Below are 18,027 nucleotides of genomic sequence, written 5' to 3'. Positions count from 1 at the left end.
CACTATAGCGTTTTTATGCTAACCAAATTTGTTCTAAAATAAAGCATTATTTGTGAACTATTCCACGCGGACGAAGTCGCGGGCAAAAGCTAGTATATGATAAGACAAAGTTAAGATAATTTATTAATTCAAGTTAAAGTAATGGAGATCGAGACCAACAATGGGCGGCTCGAGAATTTTGGCAATCCAAATCATCATAACCTGTACAAAATTACAAATGAATACACGATAATATTTTTCAGCTTAAAAGTTGAGATTTTTTTCGATTGCCCTCTTTTCTGTGTAGATATCTAATCACCGTTGACTTTTGACCTGAGTACAACATTTATTAGTGACTAGCTGACCCGGCAGACTTTGTAGTGCCTCAATAAATAAAAGACCTAAACTTTTGTACAAAAAATAAACTTAAAACAAACAAAAGGAATCCGTCCGACGGGGGACACATCAAAGGAAAAAAACAAAATTGTTATTTTTATTTAATTCCGAGTATTTTCATATTTATCTACCTTTTAAACCTTCTCTGGACTTCCACAAATAATTCAAAACCAAAATTAGCCAAATCCGTCCAGCCGTTCTGATTGGCACCGATTCGACTGAGAGAAAAATCACCGAGAACCACCCTGACTTTACACATTCGAAATAATCAACTTTGAACATTTCTGTGTTCAGACTCCCGTTACTGGAAGAGGCCTGGAGAAACAAATAAAAAAGGCAGCTCATGAATCTAGAAATTCTTATTCGGTAATTAGAGGTGGCTTTTAATTAGCAAGCACAGCTACTATCCGATTTGTTATTGTCGTAGTAGTATTGTCGTGTTATTGTTACATGTCAAAGAGGTCCCTTAGGACCAGCCTTAGCTTGTCTAAGCAGAATACTTTTTTCAGTTTTGGGGTTAATAAACCTGTTTCAAATTCTAAAATATTAAAATTTTAAAAATGAATTGCAAATTTTGATATAAAAAATCAAAAGACAAAACATGTTTATTCTGCATATTCTTAGGCTAATTGAAGTGGGTGTTGAATTTGAAATAAAACAAATTATAATTTTCAATTACAATTAATATAATGCCAATAGATTTGAAAACAAATAACAACAGGTAAATATTAGGAGTTGTGTTTTCATACATTTTATGTTACACGTTATTACATAATTAGTTACACAATTAGACTTTGTCATAGAATTTTCTTAATTTTTTTATAATTTGCACCCAGGAATGACCTTAAGCAGCTTTCGTCATTATGCAACCACGAGCACTCTCTCAGAAACTCGTTAGGAATGCAGGTATGACTTGCTGTTAAAAAATAACTAAGTGCCCAGCTTTCTGCGATTTCCTTTAACGCATGACCGATACCTACGTATCATTCCCGATCCTGCGGACGGAATGTAAAGCAATCGACGTCACCCAAACGTCACACGTCATTCCGGATCCTCCCGGTCCACTAACGGTGCTTTTAGGTACCTCAAGCACCGGTCATCGTTCTCGTCGAACCCGTCGCTTGCGACGAAGGGCTCGGCGAGTAAATTAACCCACAGACACAGCCCACTGAGTTTCTTGCCGGATCTTCTCAGTGGGTTGCGTTTCCGTTCCGGTGGTAGATTCTGCGAAGTACGGCTCTTGCTAGGGTTCGTGTTAGCAACGTCGTCAGGTTTAAGCCCCGTGAGCTCACCTACAAGTTAAGGTTACGTTGAAAGAGCCTCTCAAGGCTATCAGCTTAGGAAGGAAAAAAAAACGTACCTATGTCACAAGGGTTACTTACATTCACAAGTCATAGCTGTGTAGAACCGAGTCCAAAGCGAAACTTTTGCCCTGCGCTAAAAACCGACAAATGGACGGAAACACGTCTTAGCTGCTATTAGCGTTATTTTACTTATTAGTGCACAGAAACATTTCGCAATGAAAATAGTACATTGTGCACCAAGGGAGAAAAGTAGGAAATTTCCTCCCGCGTGGAAAATTGCTAAACACGCGGGATGAGATGTCCTACTTTTTTCTCGCGGTGCACATACTATATTTTCTCCTACCAGGCCGAAAGTTCGTGGAGTACCGAACCGGGTGGGTACCAGGGGCGAAGCCCCGGTGGAGGGTAGGGGGGGCGGAGCCCCCATGCTCTTAAAAAAACAATTTAACTGTTTTTAAATTTTTGAATAAACTACTACTAATTGAATAAGAACTGTCTGATGTACTCATCTTTGTTTAATACTTCAATACAAAATTTTATTGCGTTTTGTTTATTTCATTTTTACACTAAACACAATATTGCAAATTAACCGAGCACAACAATGGCGGAAAATTTTAGGTGCGCGAGAGCAGACGTAGACACTAACGCGCATGCGCACTTGTCAGTACCCAGGGAGGAAAAGTTACACTTTCTTCCCTGTACAGCGGGAGGAAAACCGAACTTTCGGCGTAGGTAGGAGATAAAATAACAAATCTAACGTTTTAAATCTGCTAAGTTATTGTGCTCGTAGTAGGCGAGATGCACATGTGCAGTTATCGTCCGGATCCGGCAACTGGCGGATGGTCGGTACAGTGCCAGTTCTCCCTAGGCGAAAAATAGCGAAATGTGCCATGCACTGGCTTAGTACCGCACGACCTTACGCTCTCGCGAAAATACTGATCACATAAGTATTGATTAAGATTTCAAGCTTCGAGATGAAACAGCCGTATGATAAATAAACGAGCGAAAATATATTATTTGCTTCGAAAACATATTTTTATTTGACTATGACGTGAATATCGTTACCATTATCGTACTTGAAAGTATTACGTAGTTACATTTGATACTTTTTTAATCATTTATTAACTCGAAACATCAGTTATCCTATAGCTGTCCGATGTCATCTGATCACACTGAGCCTTCTAAGTCCGGTCTCGGCGGAGCGACCAATAATAAGGTAAATTCTGTTGCTGGCGATGCCGGGCGACGTGGGGAACGCGTGTTGAAGGAGAATACATCGTCGGACGCGCGGGCGCCGCACCAACCGCAGCGAGGCTCGGCGCCGCACGTCGCGTGGCAGGCGCGGCCGCAGTGCGTCGCCAGCACCGCCGCGTCACGCGACAGCTGCGCGCCGCACCGCACGCACCGCCCGCGCACAGCCCGGCCACGACCCGCCTTTCTCAGCGCTAGAGCTAGTGCTTCGTGAGCCTCTCTGCCCATTATCCTTGCCGCACATGCCCACCCGCTTCGTCTGCTGGCAGCGCAGGCCAGAATCGCCAAAGCTACTTCTGATGATTCGCAAGTTTTATCGACGGCTGCGTCGACGGGTAAATGTGCGACCGCCTCTAAAATGAGAGCGGGAGGCGCGAACTTTGCGTTTTTCAGTAACCGGGCCCACATGTCCGTGGCCACGGACGGAGGAACGGTCGGCGTGACGCGGGTGCACAAGTCACCGGCTTCGAGTGCGTATCGCGTTGCCAAGATTCTATCGTCGGTGGAGGCGGCCAGGCGCAGCAGGACGTCGAGCGCGGCACTTGGGTCTCCGGCCGCCTCTAAACAGTGAGGTACCGCATCTTCTGGTCCGAGTTCCCGCACAATCGAAAGGGCTTCTTCAGGTCTGACTATGCCGACGTTTTCCCGTAAAAAATTCTGGACGTGGTCAGGACGAAGAATGCACAAGTTTCGAACGTGTACGGCGGCGGCATCGCCTTTGAGATGGCCACATGTTTTTAGAGACTCAGCAAATTCTACGGCTTCGACGTTCGCCAGTGAAGCAAGAACGGTTGCGATCGAATTCTCGAAAATCTCACCAAACAAGGCGGCGGCCGCCCGCGGTCTTAGTACGATCAGTCTTGATAGATACGGTTCGATCTGCTCTTTTGCCTCCGGCCCCGCGCTAACGCGACATCTCAGGTATTCATAAAGTTCATCAATGTCAACATCCGAGGGTTCTTCTATTTTAAAAAATAAAGGGAGGACGGTTTGGTGTTGTGCTTGCAGTACATCGAGGCGGCAGAGTATGCGCGGGCGGTCGTGCAGCGCGGGGCGGCGCGGGGGCGCGCGCTGCAGCAGGGCGAGCCAGGCGCGGTCGGCGCGCTCCCCCCGCGTGCCGCGCGCCACTTCCTCCAACTCCTTTAACACCTCGGGGTCGTTCGGAAGGGCCCCGGAATTTAATTGACCGGTTAAAAATTCTAAAATTTCCGTTCTATCATCTGGATGCTGAAACATAAAAAAGATTTTTTTTTATTGTTTAGACAGGTTTACGAGCTAAAACACAATCGACCTTATGTTGAGCGGCCACTAATTTACATAAATAAGAACAACGTAAAAACCGCCGCCCACCTCAAGACAGGTCTAATTCACAATTCTATAATATAATGACTTTCCCACCTAAATGGAGGATTGCATAGCATTTTTTATCAACTTATGCAATTATAAATCGACAATAATAATTTAATATTAAAACAACAGTAAAATAAGACCACGCTATATTTATAAACATTAACTGTCCCCTTCACACTAATAAACTAGACCGCGCGAGGGAGAGATGGGCAGACTTTTCATGATGTGCATGCGGCAGTACGACGTCACGCCGCGTGCTTATTCACGAACACTATACAAGCGCAACGTGTGAATGTGTTGAACGCGAGCTACATAGTAGGCGTAGTGGGGGTGTCAGGTTATTTTCGTTACGGAATTTCTTGATTCAGTCGCCGCGCTCAAGGCCCGCGATAGAAGCTATGCAATAGCTTATAAAACCTTAGCAATTGGGTAGCGCCCTCTTCTCTAACGATATAACTTAAAAATCAGTAAAAATACAGAAGAATATAATTTTTTGTTGATGTTCTGTTGAGTTTTGTATTCGAGAAGTCACTTGCTTGTGTAAATTAGGTGGGAATAAAAGATTACCGGTAAATCTTTGGCAAAGGCGAGGAGATGTCTTGCGACCCGCAGCCGGTTTTGTTTGGCGAGGGGTCCGGCGAAGGGAGGGTCGCGAGCGCTCTGCTCCAACAACCGCACCGCCGCGCTCCCGTCGTGCTCCGTCAGCACGCGCAGCGGGGACCGACCTCCCTCACCACCCTGGAGAAACCCCACAAATAACATCTATACATATACAATAAAATTGGAGTGTCTGTGTTTGTAATATTGAAATAACCGCTTTTTACTACATGCATATGAATATATATACGGTACATACATCAAAATAACATTTTTTACAATTTTTGTCTGTCTGTCTGTTTGTTCCGGCTAATCTCTGGAACGGACCGATTTTGACGGAACTTTCACTGACAGATAGCTGATGATACAAGGAATAACTTTGGCTACTTTTTTTAGACTAGCTTCGCCTCGCGGCGTCACCCGCGATACAACAATAACCGCGGGTAACATCGCGGGACTCAACTATTCAATAGTAAAATTTAATGAGAACATCAATTTGGAAAATACGTACGTTAAAGTACTAATTGGAAGTTACAGTTTCAATTTAAAATTAAAGGTCCGCAATTCGTATTATTAATCATACCTAATACACAAATATTCATTTGTTTGCCCAAAAAGAAAATATGAAATGATAAAAAAAAACGGTGATTTCTATGTAAATTTGCATTTAGCGTGGGTCCCAAAGATTAATTCTTCAACGCACAGCGTGCCATATCAAAGCTCCGTTACGAGACAATACGACTAACAAACACGTCCACTTTTTGTTCTATTCGTCGAGCTGCAAAGTTAAAATTTAAATTTGTATAATACATAATGGGTTTTAATTTTTAAAATATTGTACGATATTATTCGTATTATTGTGGAGATCGTTCGTTGACGTGTTAAGTGCGTATTTTCGTAATCGTCATTTATATAAGAGCATCATATAGAAAAATGGGCACGAATTCGATTTTATAATCGATTTACCTGTTATCGGCGCCATGTCCTTTCTTGACGGGAACCAAAGGGGTTTTGTAAGTGTGCACAAGTGTGTTTATATATTCGCCATTGTTCACTTGATTCGTAGAACTTTGTCGTAAGCGGTTTATTACTTGCGATGAATTGGAACAACTTATTTTTCAATGCGGTTTTTCAAATTAACAAGGTCTTCAAATGTATAGATAGTATCAACAATTATTGCAAGTATAAAGCGCAATGGCTGAACCCAAAATATATATAAGGACAAAGCCCAAAAGAAAAGTTATAGTAATTGTTGTTATTTTATGGTAGGTTTATTCATGTATTAATATAGCCTCCGTTATTAAAAAAAACGCGCGGCCATCACAAACAATCTGCTGCCGCGTGTAATTTCAAGAATCCTCGTTATAGGCTATTACACTTGGCTGAATTCAGTCAAGTGTAATAGCATTAAGTAAGTTAGTCTACTGAATTCAGTAGCAAGGATGGTTTCTGACTGACTAAATCATTTAGAAGCCTAATTAGAAACGCATTTAGGAAGGTGTAATCGCATTTAGTTACTGAATGGTTTCATTCAGTCGTCCCATAGCTCTCCGAGCGTAAGGACGTTTTAGTTTGTTTTTTGCTTCCGAATAAAAAGTATTAATTTCGGTCGTCTTTATTTAATGTGCCAGACATTTATAAATAGCCCGACATGTTTCAGGGATAGTTTTTGTCATCAGGGGTTGAGATATTGAAGAACTAAATTTTAAATCTTGATACGAATTTCTTGTTGCAAGAAATCTCAATGTTACAACCAATCTTTCTTTTAGACTTATACTATCGTAGCATTAAATATGTAATAGTTATATAATAGACTATCGTAGGATAGTATCCTGCTTTTGAATAAACTGTGTCACAAGATTTAATATTAGTCAAACGAGATCGAATCTTATAGATAATTTTTGAAGTCTGCTGGTTCTAAATCACTCATAATGTTCATATTTGCTAACATTCCGCATAGCAATAAATATTTCTTCACCGATATTCTTGTTCTAATTTTGTTTTTATATTGTGAAATTGACTATAAAACAAAAACTATAAACAAAATAAAACAAAAAAAGCGAAAATTTTGTTGTTGTGTAGACAATACTGGGGTCATCCTCTTACGCACACGACACGTCTTACTTCGTCGCGTTTAAACTGACAATTGATTCAGTAATTGAATTTAGAACAGTGTAATCAGAAGCTTCTAAATTTGCTTCTGAATTCAGTCGACTAAATTCAGCCAAATGTAATAAGCCTTTTAGCAAGATTCGAGCCGAATTCTTGGTAATGGACGCGCCAACAAAATTGTGTGAAGTGGGCGCGCGCGATCGCACGGCCGGTTGTTGGCGGAATAATATGTCGGCGCGCGCGCGCGTTCTGCGGCACGTACAGGGAAGGCACCGCTTCGTTCGTTAACAGCCTTAGAATTGCCAAATAAGGGTATATGAAAACGGTTATTGTTTGTAAAGAGGTCAGAGATAGAAATTGGTAAACCTCGTCGGAGAGCAGCGCGTGTAGAGCGTCGTGTCTTGCTGAAGGGCGCGCATGGGACGGGAGGTCCCGGCCGCCGGCCGCCCGGCCCGCCAGCGCGTCGGCCGCCGTCACCAGCAGCGCCGCGCCCGCACACTCGCAGCGCGCGCCGCACGAGCGCCGCGTGTGCGCGCACAGCTCCCGCATCGCGCCCGCACAACCACCTGCGACGCGGTACACTTCTTTATCAGTAACTAGCGACCCGCCCTCGCTTCGCTTCGGAAACTGTAATTTATTATTGATATCTCAACAATTTAATTTGTTTTAAAAAAAAAATGACTTGAAAAACTTGAATATTTCTCATATTTATGTTTAAATTTTAATTTAAATAGCATATTTGGCTAGTTAATCACATATTCTTTGATACCAGAGTAAATTTAAGAAATTTCATTTAATCCCAAAATTATATTTCCTGATCGTCACGGGGTCATTAACTTTGTTTATTCAAAAAGACAGAAGATGGTCGAAATATCATTTTGCGTGACGCATTGTAGGCACATAGATCTCACCCAAAGCCGCGGCGATCGCACCTACACCGCGCCAAAGACCTTTCTCCCGTGTGAATACGCTCGCACGATGCGGGTCCAGAGACGTGAGGGGGAGAGAAGCCAGAACTCTCTCTACTAATTCTGGTTCAAACTCCGCCAGACGCTCAATCAGTGCCTAGAAATCACACTAATAATAACTCTTTTGATTGATGTCACAGTCAGATCTGACATTTCACTAGATTGTAAGGTTAAGGACAACATCCAAACTGTTATTACCACTATATATCCATCCGCTATCTAACCCTCATTAATCTTAATTCTTTAACAGGAATATTTTTTTTCTATCAAGTATGTTTGTTATAAAATATAAATTTGGCGAGTTTTTTAATTAAATGCTGTGGGTTAGGGTGTACCTGTGTGCAATCTGGTGAAGGTGGTGCGACAGATAATTCATCGCGCACTATTGCGTCCCCTAGCGCTTCAACGAATTCTTTTTCGCTAGAACATTGCTCCCACAGTTTTCCCCATAATTCCTCGCTGGAAATACAAAACAGTGCTAGATCGTTGAATTAAATTTAACACTTAAATTTATGAAAAATCGCAATGACGAAATCGAACTGATGAAAGTGGGATAAATGCAAATAACTTTCATGATATCAAACAAAGGAAAATGATAATATAAAATGTAATTTTACCCTCCAAAACGAAGAGTATGATTGTTTTAGGACTGAAATAGGTAGTGCAATAATTTTAATGTGAGCGGGCTCAAGGCACACCCACCAATAATTAAAAGTAATAATGATTAATCATTTTTATTGGTGGTAGGGCGTGTTGTAAGCCCGCACGGGTAGGTACCGCCACCTTGACAATTTTAGCCAAGATGCTGCAATTGGTTTCGGTTTGGAGAGTGGGCAGCTCATGATGGGAGGCAGTATTTATATAGTTGATATCTATGGGCTCCGGTAAGCTGTGAGCTCGTACTCTCATCTAAGCAATAAAAAAATATTACGTACTTCTAGATTGACATAATTACTCACTTTAATCCGAATTTCAGACATATTTTGACTGTTTGGTCGGCAATGTGTTTATTGCCTAATATATGGGGTCTGGCGCATATATTGTCAATAAATTGAGAAGCTATCGCTGTAGCTTCCGCTCCTTGTGTACCACATAACAGCCGCAGCCCTTGTAAATAGCGGCCAGACGTCAGAAATGCTTGTACTCTCGCTAGAAGATCGCGTGGATTGACCCGCACCACACCTTTTCGGCCTAATAAAGATAGTGTACCATTTGCGATGGATGCTCCTCCCAGAGCATTGACGCCAGCTGTACACAATGCTCTGGAAACACGTCCGTCTGTCCAATGACCCTACGGTATCAAAATTAAAAGATAAGTGACAAACTTCTTTTGTGTAGATGAGTGAGCAAGGTGATGTTATCATAGACCATAGGAATCACAAAGCCAACTAAATTATGATATATAATACCAGCCCGAGTTACTTGGGGATTGTGATTGTAAGATGGTACCAACCCATGAGGACTTATCACAGGCCTTTCCACAGTTCTTCAGGACTCATTAGATTTCATTAGATCAGATCAGAATATGACTTAGTTAGACTTACTTTAAAAAATGCTGAAGCATAAACAGGTTCAATGTAAGATAAATCTAATGGTTTATCGTATTCATCTCCCCAAATTCGTAATTTCTCATCCGAATCAAGAATTGCCAGATTTCCTCCCAACCATCCGAGCCATAAAGGCGGCATTTTTAGCTCAGCCCGGTGTAGCGGTCGTAATGATATAGACGACCCTGTAATGTGAACTGATAGCCATTGTAAAGTATTAGCGCGGGCGCAGATCAATATTCGGTTATCTGTCTCAGACCATTCTATAACAGGAAGAGTATCAGGAGGACCACTCAGTTTCACCCCTGCGGCGCAACCACCCGCTACAATTATTACACGTGAAAGTGTTGCGAGTGCTAATATACGCGCATCACGTGCTGACATGGCAACGACTTCTCCTCTAGCACCAGAAAATAAACAAGAAGTACGTGCTGAACGAACTCCTAACGGTCTTGAGAATTTGATCAACCAAACTGATCCACCTGTATCAAGCGCAAGCCCTGAAGTACCTGCCCATGTTACTCTTAAAATACCCCATAATTCACCACCCAGAGTTAAACGCCTTAGTACTGTTCCTTTAATACTCTCATATTGACATATGAGCCCTCTTGCATATCCAGCAAGAAGCCGTGTACTATCCTTGTTGTAGGATAAACAAGAAACTGCACCAACGTCTGTATTCTGATCACACACCCATCTTAAAGTTTGTTCATAGAAAGAAAGGAGATGACCATGAGCTGTTCCTACAGTTAGTTTTCCCTCTGTGCCAGTACTTAAGACAGTAGCAAATCCTGTTGAAGACCTCTCCTGTAACCAAGCAACAAAACTGTTACATTAATGTAAAACAAAATATGATAATTAATTTTTGTAGTGTGTGCAAGCAAGTATATACTTTGTAGTACCTGTGCTTGTATAAGTTGTTGGGAGACTGCTTGTAAAAAATCAATCTGTAGTGGTGAACAAGAAACTGGTTCTTCTTTATTTTGTACATTTTTAATTTCTTCTTCTTCTGACACACACAAGACTTCAGCTAGTGTTGGTGCATCAATGGCAGGGAGAGCATATTCTATTTCATCTAGCTAAAATAATAAACAATCATTCCTTATATTTACATCTGTCACTTGTATTCATCCATTACTGTGTTCAAACATTACTGAAGCTGAACATTGTGCCACTTAATTGGAAACATAGCTTGCCTCCAAGCATTGTTGGATTAACAAATTATACAATATTTCGCCATACAATTCAGTTACAAGGCAGTTGCAAACTGATGTGGGTTCTCTCATTCATCAAATTTTCTATTTCATTTTGTAAAAATAGGCATCACACAGTTGTCTTAAAACTTAACATAATTTGGAAGGATATATAATATAATATAATATTATTAATATTAATAATAATTTGGAGTTGAAGTGTACTACTGGGCTGGAGGCTTTTTCAGTTTCACCAGGGTAGGTGGGAGAGCAAAGGATCAGCCAGGAAGGAAAGGATTAGCTAACAGCTGCCCCAGCACCTTCAATGTGGACCTAATAACTCCAGAGCAGCTGCTTGGTGACTGAATCTAATACTGGATCAGAATCACAATCCGCTGAGAAGATCCAGCGAGAAACTCAGTGGGGTGATGTATGGATATGTTTACCACAGTCCCTAAGCCTACTTCTAGTATTAGAGCTGAAGGGGTCTAATGTAAGAGTTATTGGACTGAGGGATCTGTAAGGACGTGTACACAAGATCTAAGTCTCAATCATATCTTAGCCTATCAGTTGTTTGTTGTAACCAGCAGAACAAGAGTAAAAGTACTTGTTAAAATTACAGAGCCACTATAGCCACTTAGTTTAAGTTCAATCCGCCCATTTTATTTTTATTTTAGTTGTCTCTACTAAATGACATGTATTCTTTTGCTACAATAAAGATAGAAGAATATTAATATTTTATTCATTAGCATTCTGAATGCATTTCGAGTAATACAAAATACATAATTTATTTTGATTAAATAATTGCTGAATCTGCAAATTTTATTAAGTTACTATAAAAACTCACCTCTTCTATATCTAGATATTGAAGGCTTTCTACGGATTCTAAGTCAGAATCTAACAATGACTGAACAGACGGTGTTTTTAGTAGATCCATTTTAAAAACTGAACATTACAAGATAACAAATCATAGTATGAATTATGAATAATTCCGAACTCAGAGTCAGTTTACGTCTGTGGTATTACTATTTAAATGTAATAATCAGTGACTACTGTTGTTACCCCGCACATGCGATGCAATAATCGACTTGGTGTATATTATAATGATAGTGATAAGCAATGATTACATTTCATGTAAAATTAATAGGGTACCCCGTAAATATATTAATTTTAAGTGAATTCTTTATGGCTAAAATGACAATAAATAATTAGAGAAAAGAGAGACCTATTGTTTTTTATTACTAATCTAATGCCGGCCACTCACATGCGCGCAAATATTCGTACATCGTACATTGTACGAATGTTTGCGCGCATGTGAAGGGCCGTCAATCATTCATTCGCAAACTTAGCGGCTGTGCAAATGGGTTCGGTACTCAATTTGCGAACCCGTTTGCGCTTCCTCCTTGTAATAAGAGAAAACCTTTACTGAATATAAGGTTTTAATAAGCTAAAATTAACAGTAAAATTTGCTTTGATTACCGGTAGAATGGGGCGATTAGGGATTGAGAGGCGAATCGGGAAAAAACCGGGAAAATCTTTCGACGCTCAATATAAGTTTTATATTCGTTGCAAAATCTTCCATTTTTTTGTAGTTTAATAGAAGAATGTTGAAAGTTCACAAAACAACTCTGAATATGCATGATAATAGCTGCTAACTTATAAAAAATCGCGTTTCAAATTAACTTCCTGTGGTGGTAATTATTTTGTGCTAGAAACTTTGCTCTCTTTTATTTATTTGATAATAATAGAAGACGACTATGATTTTTAAACGTTATTTAGTGTTTGAACCAGCATATATATTAAAGGTAAGTCTCAGTTGTTATTGGTTTTAATGTATTTGATTAAATAAAAATACATGTAAAAATCTGTTGTTATTGGGGATATTGGGGACGTCATAGGTACAAATAACAACGAAAAAGGGGCTAATTGGGATGAGAATACGTGAAATGGAAACGACCTAAGTATAAATAGGTACAGGTTTGTAGGGTTGTCTATGTAGTTATAACAGTATTTTTTAAATTTGTTGGTAAAAATCTGGTTTATTCGAAGCGAAATTGGGAATAAGTCTTTAGTTGAAATAGATAAGCAATTTAATATAAGTAAGTCGATTTTGCAGAGACATGTAACAAGATCAATGAAATCTCAAGGTGGACAAAAATGTCTAAGTAATACATAATAAAATATTTAATATTTGTTCAGAGTGGGGGTATTCATCTGATTAATCCATGGAATAACCGACACACCTAATCTCTTAACCATATAGAAATATCAGCCCCTAAGTACTTACCAAGAACGGAGAAATATAAACCGTTTCTAAGAAAGCCCACTATATATGTATAAATGTATATATATATATATATAAATATTTTGTTGTTACTGCACTGTCGATTGCACCTATAATTGAGGTGATGTCTGCCATGTACTTTTGTCAGTTTTTCAATTTTTTTTATTGATAATCACTTTGTTGGTGCAACTAAATAAATAAATTAATTAAAACTATATATAAAAATAAAAGTAGTGCCAACCCTAGCAAATTTCTCATTTCGTCCCAATTAACCGCAATTTTCGGGTAAATAGGGATTACACCTATTTTTGCATTTTTTGCTTAAACTGGAATGCTACTTGCATAATTTTAAATTAGACAACAAAGATGCCCCCAAGACTCAATCATTTTGATCCTGATATAGCATTATATACATCAACAACTACCTTAAAATTGCTCATAAAGTTGGAATTTGTCCCTAATCGCCCCATTTTACGGTATATTAGATACATTGACAAATAACGAATAAAACAGATTGACAGTGACGTCAACTTATGGCTAATAATTTCAACTAAGAAGTTTACATCACTCCTACACTTGTTTACGAATGTCTCACGAATTTCTTCTCCTTTTTAATTCGTCAATAGAACATTGAAGAGAAAAAGAGTTTTCAATTCTTTCCCAGACATCATTAATACCGGTCACTCACATTCGCACGAATACGCAAACCCGCAAGTGTAGGACGACATTTTCAAATGATTATGCAAAGTTTTCGCTGCATTCGTGGTTTTACTAGCTGTGTCGGTTTTTTAACAGATATAAAAGCGCGCGAACCGTGATCCTTCGCGTAGTCTCCCACACATTCGTGTGACCAGTAGCGCCCAGGATTGCGAAGGCAACGGATGTTTCGCTATTTTCATAGATCGTGACGTCTACTGTATAGCGTATCTTCATCGAAAGAAATCCCATAAAAACAGCATGGCTGTTAATGATGTCTGGGAAAGAATTCAAAACTCTTTTTCTCTTCAATGTTGTATTGACGAATTAAAAAGAAGGAGAAATTCGTGAGACATTCGTAAACAAGTATACGAGGAAGCGCAAACGGGTTCGCAAATTGAGTACCGAACCCATTTGCACAGCCATTAAGTTTGCGAATGAATGTTTGACGACCCTTCACATGCGCGAAAATATTCGTACATTGTACCGGTGGCCGGCATAACAGCCATGCTGTTTTTGTGGGATTTCTTTTGATGAAGATACGCTACACAGTAGACGTCACGATCTATGAAAATAGCGAAACGTCCGTTGCCTTCGCAATCCTGGACGCAACTGGTCACACGAATGTGTGGGAGACTACGCGAAGGATCGCGGTGCGCGCTCTTTGATGTCTGTTAAAAAAACCGACACAGCTTGGAAAACCACGAACGCAGCGAAAACTTTGCATAATCATTTGCAAATGTCGTCCTACACATGCGGGTTTGCGTACTCGTGCGAATGTGAGTGACCGGTGTAATACCTCACAACCATAGATTATACACTTAATATATAATTAGTTTAATATGTACCGATGAGGTGAATGAAGTTAGCCCCTCAAAAAAATTTTTTTTTCCTGTTTTCTACTTATTTTCTATTAATTCGTTTGTTCATCATTTGTTCTTGATTGTTCATTGGTAATAATTGTTTGTTCCCCATTTATTTATTTTAAAAAAAATATTAAAAATATATCTAAAAGTTAGCCCCTCGATTGCAATTTTTAATATTTTTTCGTCCTTAATTACTCGTAAATATTCATTTTCGATTGTTCTTATATAAAATACGTTTGTTCTCTTTCGAAATTACTCATTTTTTGTTTAATTAATTGTATTAGTTGAATAAATGTATACAAAATATGTGTACTGCGCATGCCATAAGTGTATAATCTATGGCGCATGCGTCAACTATAATGCCTAAACCATAGAGTTACTATGGTACTTATTAACTCCATGGCCTAAACTTTCTACGCGGTTTTAATCGTGAAAAAAAAACAATTATAAATCCTGAAGGATCAATTAATTGGTATACAGTTTAATTAAAAAAATTAAAAACAAAATAAATAAAATAATGTGCATTCGCGTAAAGTTAGACCAAATACATTTTTTCCATCCTCCTATATACCTATCGCTATGAAGGTATAAAAAAGATAGGTTAAGAGTTCACATAGGTAATATAAACAAATAAGTAAATATGTTCATTATTTATCTTTCAAGAGATAATGTAGGTATACATTATAATAACATTTTGACACAGTCGAAATTATATTCCTAACATTAGTAAAATAACATTTTAATATTTTTTTTATAGGTTATGTATTGAAATTGTTGGAAAATTATTTCATGTTTTAGCTGGAAAACTACATGGAGAATTATATGCAATACAAGATAATGAGCTCCATTAAATGAATTCGAATGAAACCAAACTGTTTACCATCCAAATTCGATTGTCGGGCAGATAGAAAACGAAAATTCACTCATAGTGAACCTCGGCCTGCATTTGTGAAACGGCAAAGACTCACTATTATGAAGGAAATTGAAGAGACGACTAAAAATGAGATGTGTCGTATTATTATACCTTTGCCATCTTGTAGTCAAGGTAGGTGTAACTGTCAATAATTAGTTACACTCACAGATCTCCTAATCAAATAACAATATCAGAAAAAATGAGAATAGTTAGTTAGTTAGTGGAAGTAGCCAAAATGGGCAAGTGGATCTCAGTTCCTATTACATAAGGTACTAGGAAGTTTGTGAAAATGAAAATTTATCACAGTGTAATATCACTTACTTACTTTAACAGTGAAGGAAAACATTGTGATGAAACCTGCACACCTAAATGTTCTTAGGATTTTCTTAGGTGTGTAATCCACCAACCAGCACTAGGCCAGCGTGGTGGACTAAGGCCTAAAAACCCTCTCAATGGTAGTGAAGGCCAGTGTCCAGCAAGGGGATATATTATATGGGCTGATGATGATGACTAGGAAGTTAAATACTACTACGACAGTACACATATAATCCTATATATTTACAAACTATACGTTTGTTGGAAATTGCTAACATTATTTCATATTTCCAGATGTCCAGCCACTTGAAAATAGGTGTAGCAATGACAAAGCTATCCAAGTAGCTCCAGCACAGGAACACAAAGGCAAGGCAAGTGTGTATTGCCACATCACCCCTTAATATATCTGAAGCAAGTATAAGTAAACAATCAGAACCAGCAAAAAAAAAACTGTTGTTCCTGAGGACAAATTTGACAGTGATGAGTCAAATGCACCAGCAACAGAAGGATCAACTGTTGACTATGAGTTATCTCTCTATATCTCCACTCCATCAAAGACTTGTGCACTTCAGACTATAGCTCTCAAGAAGACTAAAAAGTTGAAAAAATGAATGTGTTAACAACTTTATCTAAAGTGAAAAATAAACAACGTTTATATATTGGTCTTCCACAAGAATTATGTTTCATAATAGGCTTGATTGAGAAACATACAAATGTTTCTGAACAAAATATTATATTATGTCTGATGAGAATAACATTAAATAGAACATTCTCTCAATTGGCTGATGATTTCGATTTATCTGTAAGTCAAGCAAGCAATATATTTTTCAACAAACTCCCAGAAATTGCAAATGTAATATCACCCCTTGTTAGACTATAAAAAAAACAATACAATAAATATATATGCAGGAAGGATAATTGATGTCAACTTGGTGGAAAATAGAAAGTTTTTAGATAGTTTGCCACCTACAAAACTCTTTAATTAAATAAGTAATCCTTACTTATAAATAGGAAGTTTTGTAAGTATTTTCACTCTTCATTCAAAAACTACTGAACAGATTTTAATAAGACTTTTATGCTGGTCTTCTATGGCTAGCAACTCATTATTATTTTGATTCTGTTTTCCACAAATGTGCTAAATATGGGCTTATATATATGAAAAGGAATAAATATTAATGTTATGTAACCTTTGTACCTGTATGTTAAGAATAATTTTTAATAAAACATAATTTAAATTGAAATATTATTTTTATTAAATCACATTCACTTTGTACACATCAATATTTTGTACTCCCTAAAAGGAAAATAGGTATAAAGTTTTTTTTAAATATTTAACATTACATTTTTGTGTAAGATTATAAAATTGTTATTCTTCCAAAAAGAAACTACATTATCTAACAACTGTGCAACTTACTCGGAATCAAAATCAATACCTACTAATTATAGTGACCTGATTAGTTTTTTCAAAGTTGCTGGATGCTACACAAAAGTAGCAAGTTTTACTTTTAGCACAATACATATGCATTTGAACTTGTGCATAATATCTTTCTTTAATTTTTTTTTGCCTTTTTATTTATGGAAACATAGCATTACTCACTTGCTTGTTTGTAGATCTATCAAAAAAACATAATTTATGTTTTTTTTAGCACAGTGGGCAATACCCTATTATTCATATTAATTATATACGGCGCGGCAATGCGAAAATTCATTACTGAATTATTTAAGAATGATAGGCATAATATAATATTTTAATTCGCGATCTGTTTATAATTTTTAATATATGATTTAAAAATAAGTTATCTTTAATATTTTTAATTTTGTGATTTATGGGGTGGTCACAGTCATTATTATAAAAATAGAAATTTTGAGGAAATATAAATGTTTAATACAAATTATTTTGATAATCGAAATAAATTCATATCAATCCAAATTCATATTTGAACTATGAAAATTGTATGGTATGTAAACAGAAATATATTTTATAATTATAATGACTATTTATTCCATGCAGTATCTGTGCAAGCTTCTCTAACCGACACTGCAACTAGAATAAAGTCTAATAAAGAATAAGAATAAACTTTTCTTCGAAGCTCAATTCTACAAGGGTATTCAATCAGATAGCTATCTATCTGTCGTTCCTGTATGAAATTTTGGTATGTCGAAATCTTGGATAAATCCAGCAAAGCTAAATAAAGTATTTACCTAAAAAATATGTTTATGCTTAAAGTCACGTGTTTATGTTATTTGAAAGTATTA

The 18,027-nt window shown here is 37.9% G+C and overlaps 1 protein-coding gene and 1 long non-coding RNA gene across 2 annotated transcripts; one reads left to right on the top strand and one right to left on the bottom strand.

Annotated features, from left to right (window-relative positions):
* Nucleotides 1–1,037: 1,037 nt before the first annotated feature.
* Nucleotides 1,038–12,060, bottom strand: LOC101736109 (vacuolar protein sorting-associated protein 8 homolog). The gene is made up of 10 exons (XM_062671184.1): nt 11,923–12,060; nt 11,545–11,642; nt 10,407–10,583; nt 9,502–10,311; nt 8,917–9,248; nt 8,293–8,416; nt 7,901–8,054; nt 7,356–7,555; nt 4,848–5,018; nt 1,038–4,157 (listed from the first exon to the last, which is right to left on the bottom strand). Exons 2-10 carry the CDS (start codon nt 11,632–11,634, stop codon nt 2,847–2,849), a joined length of 3,369 nt encoding a protein of 1,122 aa, XP_062527168.1. The 5' UTR covers nt 11,635–11,642; nt 11,923–12,060; the 3' UTR covers nt 1,038–2,846.
* A 2,850-nt stretch (nt 12,061–14,910) lies between these two features.
* On the top strand, nt 14,911–17,012 carry LOC134199703 (uncharacterized). Its single transcript, XR_009974309.1, has 2 exons — nt 14,911–15,588; nt 16,066–17,012. It is a non-coding gene; the product is annotated as an uncharacterized LOC134199703 (long non-coding RNA).
* The last annotated feature ends 1,015 nt before the right edge of the window (nt 17,013–18,027 follow it).

Source organism: Bombyx mori, chromosome 11 (genome assembly GCF_030269925.1).
Source record: "Bombyx mori chromosome 11, ASM3026992v2".
NCBI classification, from domain to species: Eukaryota; Metazoa; Arthropoda; class Insecta; order Lepidoptera; family Bombycidae; genus Bombyx; species Bombyx mori.
Note: the sequence above shows the minus strand (reverse complement) of the source record. Positions and strands in the feature narration are given on the sequence as shown.

Excerpts from the sequence above, each read along its gene's own strand:
- LOC101736109 (XM_062671184.1), bottom strand. The coding sequence starts at position 11,634 with ATGGATCTACTAAAAACACCGTCTGTTCAGTCATTGTTAGATTCTGAC. Across the intron at positions 10,584-11,544 it reads AATATCTAGATATAGAAGAG|CTAGATGAAATAGAATATGC; the intron begins GTGAGTTTTTAT and ends TTATTATTTTAG. Across the intron at positions 4,158-4,847 it reads CCTTTGCCAAAGATTTACCG|CATCCAGATGATAGAACGGA; the intron begins GTAATCTTTTAT and ends TTTATGTTTCAG.